The 18,846-nt window shown below is 37.9% G+C and overlaps 1 protein-coding gene across 4 annotated transcripts in view; it reads left to right on the forward strand.

Annotated features, from left to right (window-relative positions):
• Positions 1-8,735, forward strand: part of LOC150076258 (solute carrier family 41 member 1-like) — a 192,990-nt gene extending 184,255 nt beyond the window's left edge. For 3 of the 4 annotated variants that reach the window (XM_090387760.1, XM_090387762.1, XM_090387761.1), the window contains one exon: positions 8,443-8,735. In XM_090387760.1, coding sequence (XP_090243886.1) covers positions 8,443-8,628 — 186 coding nt within the window. In that variant the 3' untranslated portion in view covers positions 8,629-8,735. The remainder of the gene's footprint in view (positions 1-8,442) is intronic. The other variant, XM_090387763.1, reaches the window with a different exon arrangement.
• The last annotated feature ends 10,111 nt before the right edge of the window (positions 8,736-18,846 follow it).

Raw genomic sequence — 18,846 nt, forward strand, 5'->3', positions numbered from 1 at the left:
TTACTTATTTCTTTTCCAACATCATATCTAGTCGAAACCGGTTTCAGTGCTGTATCTCAATTGCTGACAAAACAAAGAAATTGTCTGGATGTTGTTAAACATGGCGATTTACGATTTCTACTTACAGATATTAAACCTAATATTGATAAGCTAATAAATCTCCACCAAGCTCATCCATCGCATTAAATATTAAAATATAATTAACTATTTCCATTAATATCATGACTTATTTATGTAATTAAACTTTAATTTTTATGACTTAATTTAAGTGACTATAACTGACTTTATTTATGTAGTTGTAATTTTTTACGAAGGAATAAAGTGCAATAAATAGTTTTCTTTATAATTCACACACATACATGCAGAGTGGCATTTACGTTTTTGGAGGCAAACAGACAAATATTCATTTCAGTTATTTAGCTTCACTTTATATTGGTGGGCTAAAAAAAAAAGCCCTGGCGAGGGCTTTTTTTTAGAGAGTGTGCGATAAACTTTCCTAGACTCAAAAATATAATGTATATTTTTTTAAATTTATAATACTCTGTTGTTCTGTACTGTGAAATTGGGGTTTATGATATCCCCTCTTCTTAACTATAAATAGCGGAGTTGGCCACTAGGTATCGCTTGGTGAAGATGTAGACTTCTGTAGCTGCTGCAAGCCAATAAGTTTTCGTTGAAATTTTATCGTATAGTTGATTAGTTGCATATTAATTTGTGTTTTACAAATAGATTAAATAGGCACAGTTGCATTCGTTAGCTTATTTTTTTAAATTTAGCTAGTGATTTTGCAAATTAGAACTCGCTACTCCTACTGCTATCGGAATATTGTAGTGTAACCAGTAGCTCAGAAGAATAGTAGGGTTTAAATTGTAATAAAGTAGTATTTTGAATAATTTCACTGTTTGGGCATATATCTTTTGTATTTAGCTAATGATATAACTGATTTAACATTGTGATCGTTACTGTGTAGCGTAACTCAATAATGTAAAACTATATGGCTGAATACATATTACTGCGTTAGCTTAGTATAGTCAAGTATAGTATAGTAAATTAGTCAATTCAATTTATTAACATTATTAATTTTTATTGCTAATTAATTAACTTGTATTTAAATGGATATCATGATTCAGTCTAGAGCAGCAAACAAATGTGCACAGTAGCAGGAGTGCTGTGGCTTGGGGGAGAACCGAAGGGGGTGATTCTCCAACGCATCACAGCCTAAAGAAATGTGAAACTTGTGAAGTGTTTGCAGACCTTTCTGGGACGGGACATGTTGCCAAGGGGGGGGGATGTCTTTGTGTGCTCAATGTAAGCAGTGTGAAGAAGTTAGATGCCAACTCGATGTTGTTATGGGCCTTCCTTAGAGATTGAAGGACAGAGTAGATGGACTTAAATTGGGGGACCCATCAAGTTCTTAGCTGCCCACATCAATGCCAGAGCTTGCACTTGATCATCGTGCAACACAGTGGCAACCTTCAGGGCAGAATGTGCTGGTTAGCACATTCTGCCCTGAAGGAACTAGTTATTGTCAGTGACTGTATTATCAGGGAAATGGGAAATTTATTGTGCAAAAAGGATAGGTGGAATAGGACCGGGGTACGTCTGTCAGGGGCAAAAGTTGATAACATTGTAGAGCAGGTATCATCTTTTAAGGGCACAAGGGGTGATATTGTTGAACATTGGTACTAATGACATTAAGAGTAGGAGATCTGCCAACTTACTTAACAAGTACAGGTCAATATTGAAAAAAGTAGCGAGTTAGGATTAAATTTGAAAGTGGCTGCAGACAGAGGGTGACTGATTGAAAGTGGCTGCAGACATGATAGAGGGTGTGTCATGTAGGAGATCTGCAGACATGTAGGAGATCTGCCAACTTACTTAACAAGTACAGGTCAATATTGAAAAAAAGTAGCGAGTTAGGATTAAATTTGAAAGTGGCTGCAGACATGATAGGAGGGTGTGTCTGAGATCCTTGTCAATCAATTCGGCCCTGAAGAGATTGTGCAAGGCTCATGGGTTAGAATTTTTTTCAGCATAGTCTTGTGCTTGTTAACAGGAGAATGTTTCTACAGGGATAAGATAAACTTAAATAGAAAGGGTGTAACAATATTTACTGATGCTGTCGAGGAGTGTTAGGTGGGTCAGAAAACTGCTAGATTCACAGACTGATAGATTAACAGTAACCGCAGGCAGAGATGAAAGTGATTCTTGCACTGCTTCTATTGGAATGAGCAGCAGCCTGGAAAGCGAGGTACAGGAGATTTCAAGGACTGCTGGGAGTCATCATGGAACAAGTAAATACATGGGTTGTGTTAAGGTAAATAAGAGTAAGAATAGGTGTATGTATACTTGCATGTACACCAAAGCTAAGAATATAGGAAATAAATTTGAAGTGCTGGTCAAGACATCAAAAGCGGATATTGTTCGGATATCAGAGATGTGGTGCCACACAGATATAAGCAGTGCAAAATTGAAATTTGGGTAGTACAAGGTGTACAGAAAGGATAGACAGGACAGAAAGGGAGGAGGGGTTATGCTGTTAGTTAAGAAACACACAAAATCTAAGGAAGGACATCCAATTGATATTGGTAGACAATGCAATTTTGAGTCAGTGTGGTGTGACATAAGCACTGGGAAAGGAAAAGTGAGAGTAGGTATGTGTTATAGGCCTAATGAATCTGATGGGTATAATGAGCAGTTGTGCAGAGAAATAGAGTGGACCAGTAAATCAGAATGTCTTATAAATAGGGGATTTTAACTTTCCAGATATAGACTGGAACTTGTGGGTTGGTCACTCGCACACTAGGAAAAATTTTGTGGATTTATTGGATGACGTTTTCTACAGCAACATGTTCGAGAGGCAACCAAAGGGAGTAATACCCTTGATCTGATTATCAGCAGTGATTCTTCATACGTTAAGAACCTGCAGATGAAGAACCACCAGGTAGCAGTGATCACAGTGTACCGATGTGGGATTTACTTAAAGATGTAACCCTTCCCCTTACCCCTGATGGGGTAAGGGGGAAGGGTTTTTGCTTTCATAAAAGTGACTACAGTGGTTTCAGAGAGTTATTAAATTCTATCCAGTGGGATCAGATAATGTTACCAACAGTGAATTCTAAATGGGAAGCCTTCAGGGACTTAATCTTGGAGGGTACTAGGCTTTCATACCAACTGAGAAATACTGTTCAAGGTTTAGGCCTAAATGGATGTCAGATGAATTAATGAGGCTTGTGGTAGAGAAGAGAAATGCATGGGATGCATATAAATTATCGGGTGATACAAAGCCTATGGCAGATATAGCTAGTCTGTAATCAAGTCACAAAGGAGGTTAGGCAGGCGAAGGCAGATTACAAGACATGTTTGGCAAAGAATGCAAAGAAAAATAGTAAAGAGTTCTTTACTTATGTAAACTCTAGAAGGAAAGCGATGAATCAGAATTGTCCACTTAACACAGGTGGTTTGACTATTAATATGTAATCAAGTCACAAAGGAGGTTAGGCAGGTGAAGGCAGATTACAAGACATGTTTGGCAAAGAATGCAAAGAAAAATAGTAAAGAGTTCTTTACTTATGTAAACTCTAGAAGGAAAGGGATGAATCAGATGAATCAAAGCATCTACATTCACACGTGAGGAGTTATTCAAGGAGGAGAATGCCAGAAGTTTATCAAACTCTAACAGGGAACTAAGTGGTTTTGTAATAACTGAGAGGAAAGGGGAGGAGAAATTGTAGAAGTTAAACATAAGGAAGACACCTGGGGTGGATGGACCTATCCAGTTATATTGGAGGAAGGGGCAAGGGAAGTAAGCAAACCCTTAGCCATAATTATGAGAGTATCACTGGACTCAGACGAGGTCCCCGTGGACTAGAGGTGTGCAAATGTGTCCCCAATTCACAAAGTGGATCAAAGGGTGACATGGGTAATTACAGACCTGTTTGTCTAACTTCTGTTCCAGGGAAAATAATGGAGTCACTGATTAAGGAAGCAATGCAAGATCGTCTAGACAAGACTGCAGTTACAGTACAGACACAGCATGGGTTTGTTAAGGGGAAGTCTTGTCTGACAAATTTCATTGGATACTATGATGTAGGGGCGCCTCCGTAGCCAGGTGGGAAGGAGCAGCAGTGCGTAGCACACGCTTCTTGATTAGACCGGGGTTCGAGCCTGTCACCACCAAATACGGAGGATGCGGAAAGGTCAGGGAATGACCACCGCATATCCCCGGAGCAATATGGCCTTAGTTGCTAATGCTCCTAAAAACCAAATAACAACAACTATGATGTGGATGCAAAGAATAATGTTGATATCATATACGTTTTTTTTTTTTTTTTTTATGTGAACCCCAAACACGAGAGGTATTAGAACCTATAGTACTTAGTAACATGCTTGGGTTGGAGGTTGAGAAGACGAAAGAAGATATTTGTTGACATTGGACTTGAACTTCTGTAGATTGTAATTTTCAGAAAATACGTATGAAGGAAGGTTGTTCCAGAAAACAGCAGTTGAATGAATAAATGAGGAAGATGAAAAGTTGGTTCTGTGGGTTTGAAGTTGGACAGTAAATGGATGTTGGCTGGTGGTGGCACGTGTTCGGACTGTTTTGAAAGAGAGAGCGGGAATTATAGAAGCCAATTCAGAAGAACAGTGCCCATGATAGTATCTGTAGAAGAGGCATGCAGCAGAAACAGTGCATCTATGAGAAAGCGAGTGGAGAGACTCTGTTAGAGATGAATCATTAATTAACCCAACTGCCCTCTTCTGAATGGAATCAAGAAGCCTGAGAGACGTTTTGAGGACACCACCCCAGATGTGGGAACAATATTCCATGGCAGGGCGGATTTGCGATTTATACAGAGTGAGCAGCTGTTCGGAAGAAAAGTAACGCCAAGAGCGAAAGAGAAAACCAAGTTTTTTAGATGCAGAGGAAGCAATATTTGTAATGTGCTTGTGCCAAGAGAGATTGGAAGTCAGGGTAATTCCCAAAAGAGATATATCATTTTGCCTAGAAATTGGAGTGTCACTAAACATAAGCATAGGAGCAGAAGAATCCTTTTTCCGAGATATAAGACAAGACTGAGTTTTAGAAGGGTTGAAATCAACTAAGTTGTCTTTGCCCCACTGGAGAATTACCTGAAGATCGGCATTTAAGGAATTGGTAGCAGATTTTCGAGAAGTTGAAACTGATTGAGCAGGACAAGGTTTCTCAAAATGGAAAGTTGAATGCAATGTGCTATCATCGGCAAAACTATGGATAGGATTTCCAGTCAATGGAAGAAGGTCATTGATATACAAGAGGAAAAGAGTGGGGGAAAGAACAGAACCTTGGGGGACACCGGCATTAGTGGAGAAGTTAGAAGACAGAGAACCATCTACCATCACCCTCAGTGAGCGATCAGAGAGAAAACTGGATAACCAATTACTAAAAACAGTTGGCAAACCATAAGATGGAAGCTTGTTTAGAAGACCTTTATGCCAAACACGATTAAAAGCCTTTGAGATGTCAAGAGCAACTACTTGCGTTTCACCGAACCTTTCCATTGAATTAGTCCATAAATGGGTAACATAAGCCAGAATATCACCAGTGGATTGACACTGACAGAATCCATACTGATCAGACGGAAGGTTTCTAGGTAGTTTAAGAGTTGACGGTTAATTGCTTTCTCCGTAGAAGTAATTGCAATGGGATAATAATTGGATGGGAGGGATTTGTCAGCCTTTTTAGGAACTGGTTGGATATGAGCAAATTTCCAAGCAGAAGGAAAAACACCTTTGGAATAAGAAAGTGAAAAAAGACGGCAAAGAATAGGAGTAAGTTCAGGGGCACAGGTTTTGAAAACAAGGGGAGAAATACCATCAGGACCTGGAGCTTTCTTAGCATCAAGATTCATCAAAATCCTTCTGATATCCTTTTGATGGAAGACCACAGGAGGCATTGAATGGAGCGTGTTGGGAATGGTGGGAGGTGTTTTACCAAGATCATTAATACATGAGCTGGAAGTAAAATGGGATGCTAGCAGGTCAGCTTTATCCTTGGCTGAAGTGACAACAGAACCATCTGGTTTTGACAGAGGTGGGAGCAGAGATGGGCAAAAGTCGCGGCCAATAGCTTTGGCAAGAGACCAGAATGCTCGGCTACCATTAGGGCAAGAAGCAAGTTTTCTACTCTTAGCCTGTTCAAACTCTAGTTTGGACTGATTGATAACTGCTTTACAATTGTTGCGAGCTTTGGTGTAGGCAGAAAATGAAACTGAAGAATTAGAAACAAGCCAATTACGATATGCAACATTCTTCTCTTGGACAGCCTTAGCACATTTATAGGAAAACCAAGGTTTAGATAAAGGATTCCATTCCTGCAAGAATAATTTCACTGACACGATCTAAGCAAACGTTGACATCAGAAGTTTTGAAACAGTAATCCGACCAAGGAAAAGAAGAAAAGAAGTCTCGCAGGTCATCCCATTTTGCTTTCTTGTAATGCCAAACAACACGAGGTTGGGAATAGCCATGAGATAAAGGTTCCATTGGAGAAGAGACAATCACCAAGTTGTGATCTGAAGTGCCTAGAGGACCTCTCACTTCAACCGTGTACTTAGAAGGGTTGTTTGTGAGAAAAAGATCAAGCGTATTGGCTGTATGATTAGGATTGTCCGCTATTCTTGTAGGTAAATGAACAATCTGTGCTAGGTCATTAGTAATTGCAAAAGCCTCAGCATCTCGACCTGCTGAGTCGGTGTGACTAGAAAACGGAAGCCAGCTGGAGTTGTGAACATTAAAATCACCAAGGAAAATTACCTCATCGAAATGTTAGGAAAGTTGGACTGGAGAAAGTCTAGTTGCAAAGAGAGGAAGTCAAAGAGCTCCAAGTGATTAGTGGAGTTGGGAGAATGGTAGAGACAACAGATGAATTTGACACAATGAGGTAGAGAGATTTTAAGCCAGAGAAGATCAAAGAGAGGAGATTCCAAATTGTGAAGTCTCTGACAGGGAATATCAGAACAGACATATGCACAAGTACCACCTTTGAGGCGAAAGGAATCATACAGCAAATAATTTGGGCATCTGAGATGAGCAGTAGTTGAATCAACTGATAACTTTTAACTTCCACAATATGAGAGGCATTCACTTGCATTCACTTTCCACCACACACACGTTTTGAATTTGTTCAGAATGGCAGTAAATTGGGTCTATTATAAAAAGATTCTAATTTGATTGAGGGATATATTTAGGAGAAAATACCAACTGCGTGAAAATAGGAAGGGGGGGATTTCTCTACTGACAATTCTCCTACACATTCTGCACTTTAGATTCAAAAATTTTGGTCCAAATAAACACTCCTGTAGCAATTCCACTTCCCAGATTCATGTAACCCATGTAACCTTGTCCCATGTGATTTTTTTTCTCGCCTCCCAAACTAAAAATGTAGCTGAAAGGAAGATTTCGTGACATTCCACAGCAAAACTCATTTAGTTCACAGTGGCAGATTTAAGTCTCTGAGGCTTGTCACAAACATTCTGGGTATCCAGGCTAGAGGTTACTACCCAGGAGTCTAAAATGTTGATGGAACTGATATTCTGGTCCCACTTGGGAGTCAAGTGGACTGAATTTCAGTGAAGTCTGGTTGTTCTTTGCCAATCATATCCTCTCCTTGCACCTTCACAATGGTGGGGCTGTTAGTAATTCTGAGTATACCCCCATTTGCAAGTTCTGAAACATCTGATATACTTTAGGTGACCACCTGGGTGTGAACCAACATAAGCATGGGTCAAGGTGTGGCATCCACATTACACAGAGGAATACTGCCCCACTTTCACTGGGTCTAGGTGGTAGTAAGGCTCATCAGCTTGTTCAATACTACCACTAGTACAAGTAGAAAGAGCAGCCATCCAGTTAAAACCCTCAAGAGAATGAGATGGGGTATCTAAAGTGAAAGAAATGGTGGCTTATTAGAGAGAAAAAAAAAAAAAAAAAAAAAAAAGAAAATAAATGCAGTTAGTTAAAAATAAGTAGGAGGAATGCACTGCAATCATAGGCACCACAGTTGCCTATGATTTTCAGAAAGCAATGTTTCTCTGTTTTGTGTGCATTTTTTTATGTACCCAGGCGCGTAAGACAAATAATGGAATATAAAATATAGTTCAGAAAACTAAAAATTGACTGTTGTGCATATAGTCAATCTGCCCTTAACTGCAGTTGCTTCTGCTGTACAATTCATGTGTAATAATATTATTTCACATGAATTGTGTCTACTTGTGCTAGCAACTTGCACTGAACACTGAGCTACTAGAGTTAAGTGTGAATAGAAACTCATAATTAAAACAAAGCAATCTATATTTTATTGCAATAGGTCAGTTGTAATTATTTTGTTTGGTATTGTCATATACTATTGCTCATAAAAAATGTTTACTTTTTTTTTAAGTATAGATTAATTGACTTTTTCAGGTGTCCCTTCTATTGTATATAGCACATTGCATGGTCCACTGGATGTGGACTAGGTGCATTGATCCTGACAACTCTGCCATCCCATATTTGACAGCCATAGGAGACTTCTTGGGCACTTCTCTTTTGGCATTAGCCTTTCTTCTTCTATACTATATTGGAGACAAAGATGCAGATGTGGGAGATTGAGCATTTTTTTTTAATATGATGAATTTGTACTTTTGCACTTTAAAATTTAAATAGATCTAAGGATGTTTTATTATTTAACAATGAAGTTTGAATTGTTTTTAGTTCATCCCACCTGATCTCTTAGGAATACCAAATATGGACCATTCCTTCAAAGTTATTTTTAGCTGTTTTGTAAATTACTTTTTTGTAACATCAAAACCAGCATAAAAGTTTATTTAATATTGTAGAGTTGTTTTTATTCATTATATTAGTAATTTTTTTTTCATCTGTATTTTAAACTTATATGTGATAGTAGTCCATAGACTAAATATGTGATCAAACAGTGATTATTGTTTTTATTGATCGTCATTGAAATCTAATCAACAAAGTTACGTTTCCTTCATTCTCTTTGGATGTAATTAAAAGGCATATGAAATCTCCAATTGCATATTTAAGATGTAATTGTTGTTAGTGTATATCACTTCCTTTAAGTAATCCCAAAGGTTTAAAAAAAAAAAAAAAAACTAGGAAAGATAAATCTTGTGATCATAGTAGCCACAAATTTAATTTGGATAAAATGCTATACTTATAAACAAAACATTACTGCTGAGCGACTGAAGGCCTAATATGAAATGCCACTTGTCAGACATCTGGAAATGACCAGTAGTGCCGCTATTACAGTCAGATCCGAATTCCATTGGGTTTTCATTAATAAGTTAGCAATCAAATTTAGGTTGCTGAATCTCTTTGACAATAGTTTTATTAGTATTAGCAACATAACTTAAGGAAGCAAAGCCTAAATAGCGCAATAAAAAAAAATGCTCATTTCATTTGCCCATTCTTTCCATGCCTTCTCTAAATTTATTCTATCTACCCACTGTATATGCCAGAGGAAAGTTTATTCCAACAATACTCTCTGGCTGAATGCAAATTTACGTACATCTATACTGCAACCATCTTTTTTTTTTTTTTTAATTTACATCTCCCTATAGTGGTGGCAAATCATGCAAGCTTATGTCGCATCAGGGGTAAAAAAAATACTATACAGTTCATCCATCCATACCCTCCAAGAATTTGGTAAGTTCTTCCTTGAATTTATTCAAACCACCCACTTCCACAACAACAGATCAACCTCCGATCAACCACTGCTGGCTGAGGGCAAATTTCTACACAATCATCCCTCCTTAACTTGAATTGAATTTGTGCTCCCTCATGGGCATAGTATCAGTATGAGGCAGAATGCCATCAGCATTTAGCTTACACAATCCGTTCAAGGCCTTAAACACCTCAATCAGATCTCCCTGCAGTTCCCTAGTCTCCAGACAGATACTGCAATTTTCAGAATCGAAACCTTTCTTAGTAAGGGCATTCTTTTGTTCCCTTCACCAATTTGATTGTTCTTCTCTGCACCTGTTCCAGCAGATCTACATCCTTCCTAAAGCAAAGCCTACATGAAATGCAGCCTAACAATGGCCTTGTACAAAGGGATAATCAGCTCCTCATCCCTGCTAGCAAAGTTTCTGTGTATCATTGACAAAACTCCATGAGCTGTCCTGGCAGCTTGTCTGCACTGTTCAGAGAATTTCATATTTAACTGCACAATTACCTCCAGTTGTTTTTCATTTTACACTATTCTGAGTGAATCTTACATTAATCTTAGATTACTGCTACCCATGTGAACTGCACACCTTGCATTTGTCAATGTTAAACTTCAGCTGCCATTTCTCAGCCCATTTACATTTACCCAATTTTCCTAGATCTTGTTGCAGTAGTTTACCCTGATCACTGTCATTAACCACCCTGCCAACCTTTGTATCATCTGTAAACTTAGACATTAAGCCGGCTATATCTTCATCAGTATCATTGACAATACTAAAAACAACAATCGGCCCAGAACTGTTACATTCACAGAGTTACTTGTTACATTAATTACATGCTTACTAAAGTAGAATTTCTTCGTTAAAAATTAAAAAAAAAAAAAAAAACCAAACTAAGTGACTAGGACCTTTGAGGTACTTATTTATTGCAGTTAAAATCATACTATTCCATTGCACTACTAGTTATGCACTACAATATTTGCATCAAAATGCTGATAATATAGCTCTACAAATAATGTCTCAACTTACAAAATCACTAAGTAAATTTAAAAATAAGCCAACAAATGTGACTAAGACTATTAAACTATTTGATGTTAACTAATTAAAAGGTGTTAATTAAAAATTTCCAAATTATCCATTCCCACAAGCTTAAAATTCTTTGTCCACACATTTTGTACTCTCGTAGTCACTCAGATCATCTTAGAAAGAGTAAAAATTCCATCAGCATTTAGTTTACAAAACCCTTTCAAAACCTTATACACTTCAATCTGATCACCACACACACACACACACACACACACACATACCTAGTTTCTAGAGACTACGATTTAGAGAACCCCAGTCTTGGGAAGAATATCCCCGTTTTCCCAACTAACATTGTTCCTCTTCTCTCCACCCTTCTACCAGATCTGTTTTCTTACAAAAATGGGGTTTCCAAATCTGTATGCAGTATTCCAGCTGTGGCTGAACCATTGCTTTATACAAAAGGATAATCATCCATGCAGCCGACCGGGCTAGCCGAGTGGGTAAAGTACCTGCCTGGCAACCCAAAGGTCGCGGGTTCGACTCCCGCCTCGGGCTTGGATCAAAGTACTACAAAAACCTTGGGAGGTGCAATATGGCCACAGAAGCTGATGCGCCAACAACTACCAAAATCAAATCAAATCATCCATGCTGGCAAATTTCCTGTTATATCATTGCTGAACAGGCTGTTCTAGTAACCTGTTTGCACTGCTCAGAGAATTTCATGTCAGACTATACTTGATTGCTTAAGTTTGGTGCTGTTGTTGTTATTTTGGTTTTTAGGAGCATTAGCAACTAAGGCCATATTGCTCCAGGAATATGCGGTGGTCACTCCCTGACCAATCTGCATCCTCCGTATTTAGTGGTCACGGGGCTCGAACCCCCTGTCTAATCAAGAAGCATGTCCTACGCACTGCTGATTCTGCCTACCTGGCTATGGAGGCACCTTAAGCTTGGTGCTACCCAAATGTTATGTTATTCTGAGATTACTGACCCCAAATGCAGTAACTTGCTTTTATCAATGTTAAACTTTGGTTGCCATTTTTGAGCCCATCTGCTTAGTTTATCAAGTCTTTTTGAAGTAGCATAGTCTGATTACTTTCATTAACAACTGTACCCACCTTTATGTAATCAGTAGACTTAGACATTGAACTTGAAATGCCTACAACAATATCATTTCTAAATAATAATAAAAAAAAAACAGTAAGGGGGGGCTCAGCAATGACCCATATAGTATCCTATTCATTGCATTAGTCCATAAAGAAAGTATCCATTTATAACCTTGACCCATAGCAGTAACTTGTCCCTAATGCCATTTTTCCAAATTTATATAACAGTTGTACATGTAGTGATATCAAAAGGCATTACTAAAATCTAAGTATATGATCTGAAAGTTATTTTACATTGTGTGCAGTTCTTTTGCAGTGAAATCATAGTAGCTAATCAGATTGGTTGGATATGATCTCCCCTTAACAAGTTCATACTGTGATTGGCTTCACCCCTATCAAGATCTTGCTTTACATCTTCAAATATGACCCTATTATTTTCCCAGGCACAGAGGCCAGGCTTACAGGTCCAGTTACCCACTTCAAACAACCCTTGTGAATAGGAGATACATTTGCACATATCTAATCTGTTAGGACCTTTTCTGAATCTAAGGATACTCTCATTATTATGGCTGAAGGTTTAAACTACCTCTTTTGCTGCTTATTTTAATATAATTGGATAAGCTCCATCAGCACCATGTTCGTGTTTAGTTGCAGCACTTTCTCTCCTACCTTCCTTTCAATTATTATAAAATCATTTAACTCCCAGTCAGTATTAGAGACTTCTGCTAACCCTGCTCTCAATAAATTTTAGATCTGTTAATAAAATTTTATTAACAGATAAAATGCACATGCAGATATCATGCATAGTTAACTCCAGTTACACTACATATCATTTCATTTTCAAAGATACTGTACACACTAGTTACGTTGAATTTTTATGTATGTACAATATTTATGTTTTTACATAGGTACAATATTATTTGTACAGTATATTAGACATTTAATAATACTGTAATATCTGACATCCCCCCCCAACTAAAAGTGTTTTTCCTAGTCGTATTAAATTTTTATTTGTGAAATATTTTGATTGTCCTGTGTTTTCATAAAAAGTTATCCAAAAGTTTAGTTGCTTGAAGTGCTTCACTAATAGTCAGAACTTTCATTTCTACAAGGGGCTTTCAATAAATTATATACCTATCTATGAAGGAAATGAGATAGAGGCAAAAATCTTATTTTAATTTTCAATGTAACTCCCCTGAACTTCAATACACTTGTTCCATTTTGTTGGCTAATGAGGAAATACCAGACAAATAAAATTTTGTCCTGTCCATCAAAGAACGCAGAAACAGCAGACTTCAGTTCATCAGCAAGGCAATGTCCTGTCTATTTACGTTTTTCTTGAGGTGTCAAAAACAAAAATTGCCACTGAGGATCAGATCTGAACTGTAAGATAGATGGATAAGTTCTGTAAAGTCACAGTCTCTCAAAGCAGCAGCAACAGCGTGTGACCTGTGCAGTGGTGCGTTGTCCTGAAGAAGCAGCACACCCCTGGAAAGTTTTCCACAGCATTTTTCCTTTATATCACTTTGGTTGTACAGTAGGGATGCATATGACTCCCCAGTGACTTGTGCTTGTGTTCCACGTAGTGAAGGTACAAAATTCTCTCAGCATCCCAAAAAATGGTGGCCATAATCTTGCTAGCTGAAGGTTGTGTCCAAAAATTTTTGGGTGGAGGAGAACCCTTATGCTTCCATTGCATTGAGTCTTGCTTGGTCTCAGGATCCCTTCCATAAAGCTCTGCACAGGGGTCAGAAATTTAGGGACCCACCTTGTACTGACCTTTAAAAAAAAACTGCAGCCATTATCAACCCACTGCAGGATGGAAGCCTCCTCACAATTCATGTTGAGGGAAATGGACCATAATCTTCCATGATGGTCCAGTATGGATCGGCAGATCGACCGTATTTAGCAATCAGGGACCTGAACCTCGGTCTACTCAAAGAGTGTGTGCTACTGCACTCTCACTCCTGACCATTCGGCTAGAGAGGCCTGCACTAGCCTTAGTCATTCCCAAATGTTCATGGAGGATGGTTATAAATGTTCCCCCATATGTCACATTCCCTAGAGATTTAAGGACACCTTTAAACGTCTGTCATTCAGCACAAGGGTTTTTCACAGCTGGCACATTTCTGGAGTGGTTGCTGTCACTGGCCTTCCTAGACATGGATTATCTTCAATGGACTGTTTATTCAATGGAAACTTTGACTGAACAATGCCCCAATTTCAGCAAATCCATAATTTGATACAGGTGTCTTCCTTCTTTCTGTTACAGAAGCAAAACCTAAAAACATATAGTGGGATCAAAATTAGTATGATTCAAATTGAGATATATAGGAACATGATAAATCATGGATCACTGAAATATAACTATGGGAACTACCTTAGATAGATAATTTATTGAATGCTCCTCGTACATCTATTTCATCTTTCTCACCCACATGGTACTTCACTTTTTCAACAATGTTGTTGTCATTATAGCTACAACTTTGAATTTCCATCTTTTAGTGCTGTTATACTTAGCTTGAACTGCTCTTATAAATTACAGCTATGTGGCATATAAAATGACTAAAGTAGGGAGAAAAACAACAAGCAGCTCAAAGTCACTCGCTTGGCTTCCCACTCTGTACTAACACTATAGAAGAAAAACCAGCACATGCTGACACACATTTGGATCTAGATGGGCAGTCAATTTCTCAATGCTGTAGTCCTTGCAAGAGTGCTGTTGAGTTTCTCTATCATTTTGTTAAGATGTTTGACATTGAAACATTTAATATGCAACTGAATCATGACCAGCATTATATAACAACTTCAAGAATACAGTAATTGTAATTTAAATATATCTACAGGGTGTCCCAAAAATATTGGTACAAACGTTTAGGGGAGGTAGGTAACATCTAAAGGAATGTGAATCGCATAGGAACCCATAACCGGAAACGTCACGGGAAAGTAGTAGCAGAGGCACAAGAAGCAAAAATGACACAAGACAGTAATTAGTGGCAAACATTTATTTGACATAATATTAACAATGAAGTACGAGATGGATGCATTTCATGATGTTACAACAGATGCTCGAAGGTTCCATCATGAGACGCGATGCATGCGTGATACCGACACAGCATGGATTGGTGGACATGGTGGAACATACTTCGAGTTTCTTTGACGGGAGCAGCAGTGCAGATGAGTCTTGCCACGAGATCCATTTCCGTCTCCACGGGCGATTCATACACGATAGATTTGAGTCCCGAAGAAGCAGCACACCCCTGGAAGGTTTTCCACAGCATTTTTCCTTTAGATATCACTTTGGTTGTACAGTAGGTGAGCGTGGGGGGCCAGGTAACGGGTCAACCACGGCCAATGCTCGACGCCCAAAACACCTGTTCAAATGGTCACAAACATACTTTCCATAATGGGCAGGCATCCCGTCATGTTGAAACCAAATATTGCATCTCACATTTACTGGAACGTCGTCAAGTAACCCTAGAACTTGTTCAAGAAAGATCCGATATTTAGCAGAGTTCGTGCGGAATGGTAACAAGTATGGGCCGACTAAGCAGTCACTGCCCATATCTGCCCACACATTTATTGCGAAGCAATGTTGTGCCGCATCGGGGTGCACACCGTGTGGGTTGTCGTGAGCCCACACGAGCATTGTGCTGATTGAATAAGCCTTCCCGAGTGAAATAAGCCTCATCCGTGAACAAAACATAGGCTGGAAAATTCAAGTCTTGAACACTTTCTTGGAGAAACCACTGCACAAAAGCCACACGTGCAGAATGATCTTTTGGGGGAGCAGTAACTGAACCTTTAGAGATGAAAGGGGTGTAAGGAATCGTCGTGCCAGACACTCTGTATACTGCAACGAGACACTCGTACGGCAACAGCACATGTGCTGGTAGTAGGATTATTCTGGACAGCATTCAAGACACTTTCTTCCATGGCGGGAGTTCGCATCGAACGTGGTCTACCTGCACTACTCCTGTTACATCTAAATGACCCATAATTGCACAAATTTTGATGCACATGTACAAATATATGGTGGTCTGGTACATGTCTGTCTGGGAAGCATTCTCCATAAATTCGTTGAGCGGCTCGTCCATTGCCCTCTCCTGAGCTGGCAGACATGCATCTAATACACTAGGTGCATGTCTGCCAGCTCACAGTTCGTATATCGATGCATGCTCTTCGTACGGAGACTACTGCTTGAATGAGTAAGGCAGAAATTTTCCCTCTCACGAACTGATGAACAGCGCCGTGTACCGACTTACGGTGACGTTAATGGTTATGGGTTCCTATGCGATTCACATTCCTTTAGATGTTACCTCCCTCCCTAAATGTTTGTACCAATATTTTTGAGACACCCTGTATAAGAAGAGTTTGGGACAGCTATGCATGAAAACTGAAATGATTTACTGGTGGGAGAAAAAATATATATATATAGTTTAATAATTTAATCAAAAAATAAACAAAAATGACCTATTTATACTAAAAATCTCATCTCTATCTCATAAAATTATGAGATAGAGATGAGATTTTTAATCTGCTTAAAATATCTTAGTTGACAATGTTCTCCTTAGTGTGTTGTAACCACCCAAATGAATATGGAAAACGCCAGTAATTACTCAGCAACCAGTACTGTATGAACCATCAATTAAAGTCAATGCAGAATGGTACCAACTGATATGATGTGAAATCTATTTTGAGACAAAAATGTCCATTCGTTTATGCCGTGTTACATGTCATGTTTCAGGTGCTATTTGTCTAATTCTAAGCTATGACGATTCTGGCAAGGTGTTTAAAAATAAAACTTTCCCACTGGGATTTCACTCTATTTCCTGTCAGGTTCTACTACAGTCACACTATGATAATCATTCAAACAACTGATTAATAACAAAAAAAAAAACAAGCTTTATTTGAAATATGCATTCTTTTCACAGCAGAATTCAACAACAAATGTATAAGCCAAATAACAGTTAATGAAATGTTCCAATTATCAAGTAATAGGATTAATTTTCAGAATTCTTCCACTCAAGAATAGAGTAGCTTACCTTTACTTCATTTAAAATAAAAAATTAATAGCTGTTAACTTGTTTATGTACATGACATTGAACAGTGTTTCAAACCTTTGTGTGAAAGATGGTTATTTCTGTAAGAGGCAGAGACTTATTCCTTTCAACAGAAGAAAAAATCAGCACAACAAAATAAAAGCATTATTGTACACATTGTAAAAATAAACAAACCAAAATTATATAATATCAGTGTAAATACACCATAGTTAACCCATAAATTTGAACTACGTATGTAGCGCAAAAGGCATCGTTTTAATTGTATCTCATATTGTTGCTGCCTTCAGGAGATAGCTGCTATTGCGCTACTTCCAATAAATAACGCTTCTCTAGTAGAGAAGACTAATGTTATTTATTTTTCAGAGGATACCACCACCCAGACGATCGTTTCAAAGCTATTGGGCTTCATCATCAGTGGGCGGGCAGGTAATACAACAAGCCATCACAGTTGCGAAGTTATATCCACAATATGAGAGAAGCCAAAAGGGTGTGGTGGTAATGTATTTTGAAAACAAAATGCACAATGCATAATCCTTATGAGTTTTGATGATTAACTATATAATATTGGTATAAATACACCATAGTTAACCCATAAATTTGAACTACGTATGTAGCGTAAAAGGCATTGTTTTAATTTTATCTCATATTGTGGCTGCCTTCACAACGAGATAGCTGCTATTGCACTACTTCAAATAAATAACACTTCTCTAGTAGATAAGACTACTATTATTTTTCAGAGGAAACCACCACCCAGACGATTGTTTCGAAGCTATTGGGCTTCATCATCAGTGGGTGGGCAGGTAATACAACAAGCCATCGCAGTTGCGAAGTTATATCCGTTATATAGTTGCAAAGTAGTGCAATAGCAGCTATCTCGTTGTGAAGGCAGCCACAATATGAGATACAATTAAAACGATGCCTTTTACGCTACATATGTAGTTCAAATTTATGGGTTAACTATGGTGTATTTACACCGATATTATATAGTTAATTATCAAAACTCATAAGGATTATGCCTTGTGCATTTTGTTTTCAAAATACATTACCACCACACCCTTTTGGCATCTCTCATATTGTGGAAATAACTTTGCAATTGTGATGGCTTGTTGTATTACCTGGGTACCTGCCCGCCCACTGATGATGAAGCCCAATAGCTTCGAAAAGATTGTCTGTGTGGTGGTATCCTCTGAAAAATAAATAACAGTAGTCTTATCTACTAGAGAAGCGTTATTTATTTGAAGTAGTGCAATAGCAGCTATTGCGTTGTGAAGGCAGCCACAATATGAGATACAATTAAAACGATCCCTTTTATGCAACATACGCAGTTCAAATTTATGGGTTAACTATGGGTATTTACACCGATATTATATAGTTAATTATCAAAACCAATAAAGATTATGCCTTGTGCATTTCGTTTTCAAAATACAAACCAAAATATACATTTATACAAGACATTATGATGCACCAACTTCAATAATTGTACTTCTGATTATCATCACATCTGCTGATTATTATTTAAATGTTTCCAAAAATTCCCTTGCTGGCTGGAAGATTGCAAATAGCATGGCATCCCAGTGGTGACATCCAGGAAAAACAAGTGTTCTGCTAAGTTAATTGTAACCATTATTTGCTTTTCTAAGTGTAGTGTGGTTTACACATAATTTTGTACATTAAAACATCCACATAATTACATTATCACTAGCTGTAGATAATCAAATAATTCTGAGCAAAGATAAGTACAACTTCAGTATTTATATTTCCTTTCTTTTTCAATTATCAAACAATTTGTCTCTTGCAATTACAATTGTTTAGTCCTAACATCAAATACAATATATACAGAACTTTAAGATTGCCAAATTAAATATAGTTTAGAGAATTAATTCAAATCACTGGCCTTTTTTTTTTTTTTTTTAAAGCTTAGCTAGTTTAAAAATGTGGAGAATTCCA

Source organism: Mastigoproctus giganteus, chromosome 13 (assembly GCF_048544385.1).
Source record: "Mastigoproctus giganteus isolate SK-2022 chromosome 13, ASM4854438v1, whole genome shotgun sequence".
Lineage (NCBI taxonomy): Eukaryota > Metazoa > Arthropoda > Arachnida > Uropygi > Thelyphonidae > Mastigoproctus > Mastigoproctus giganteus.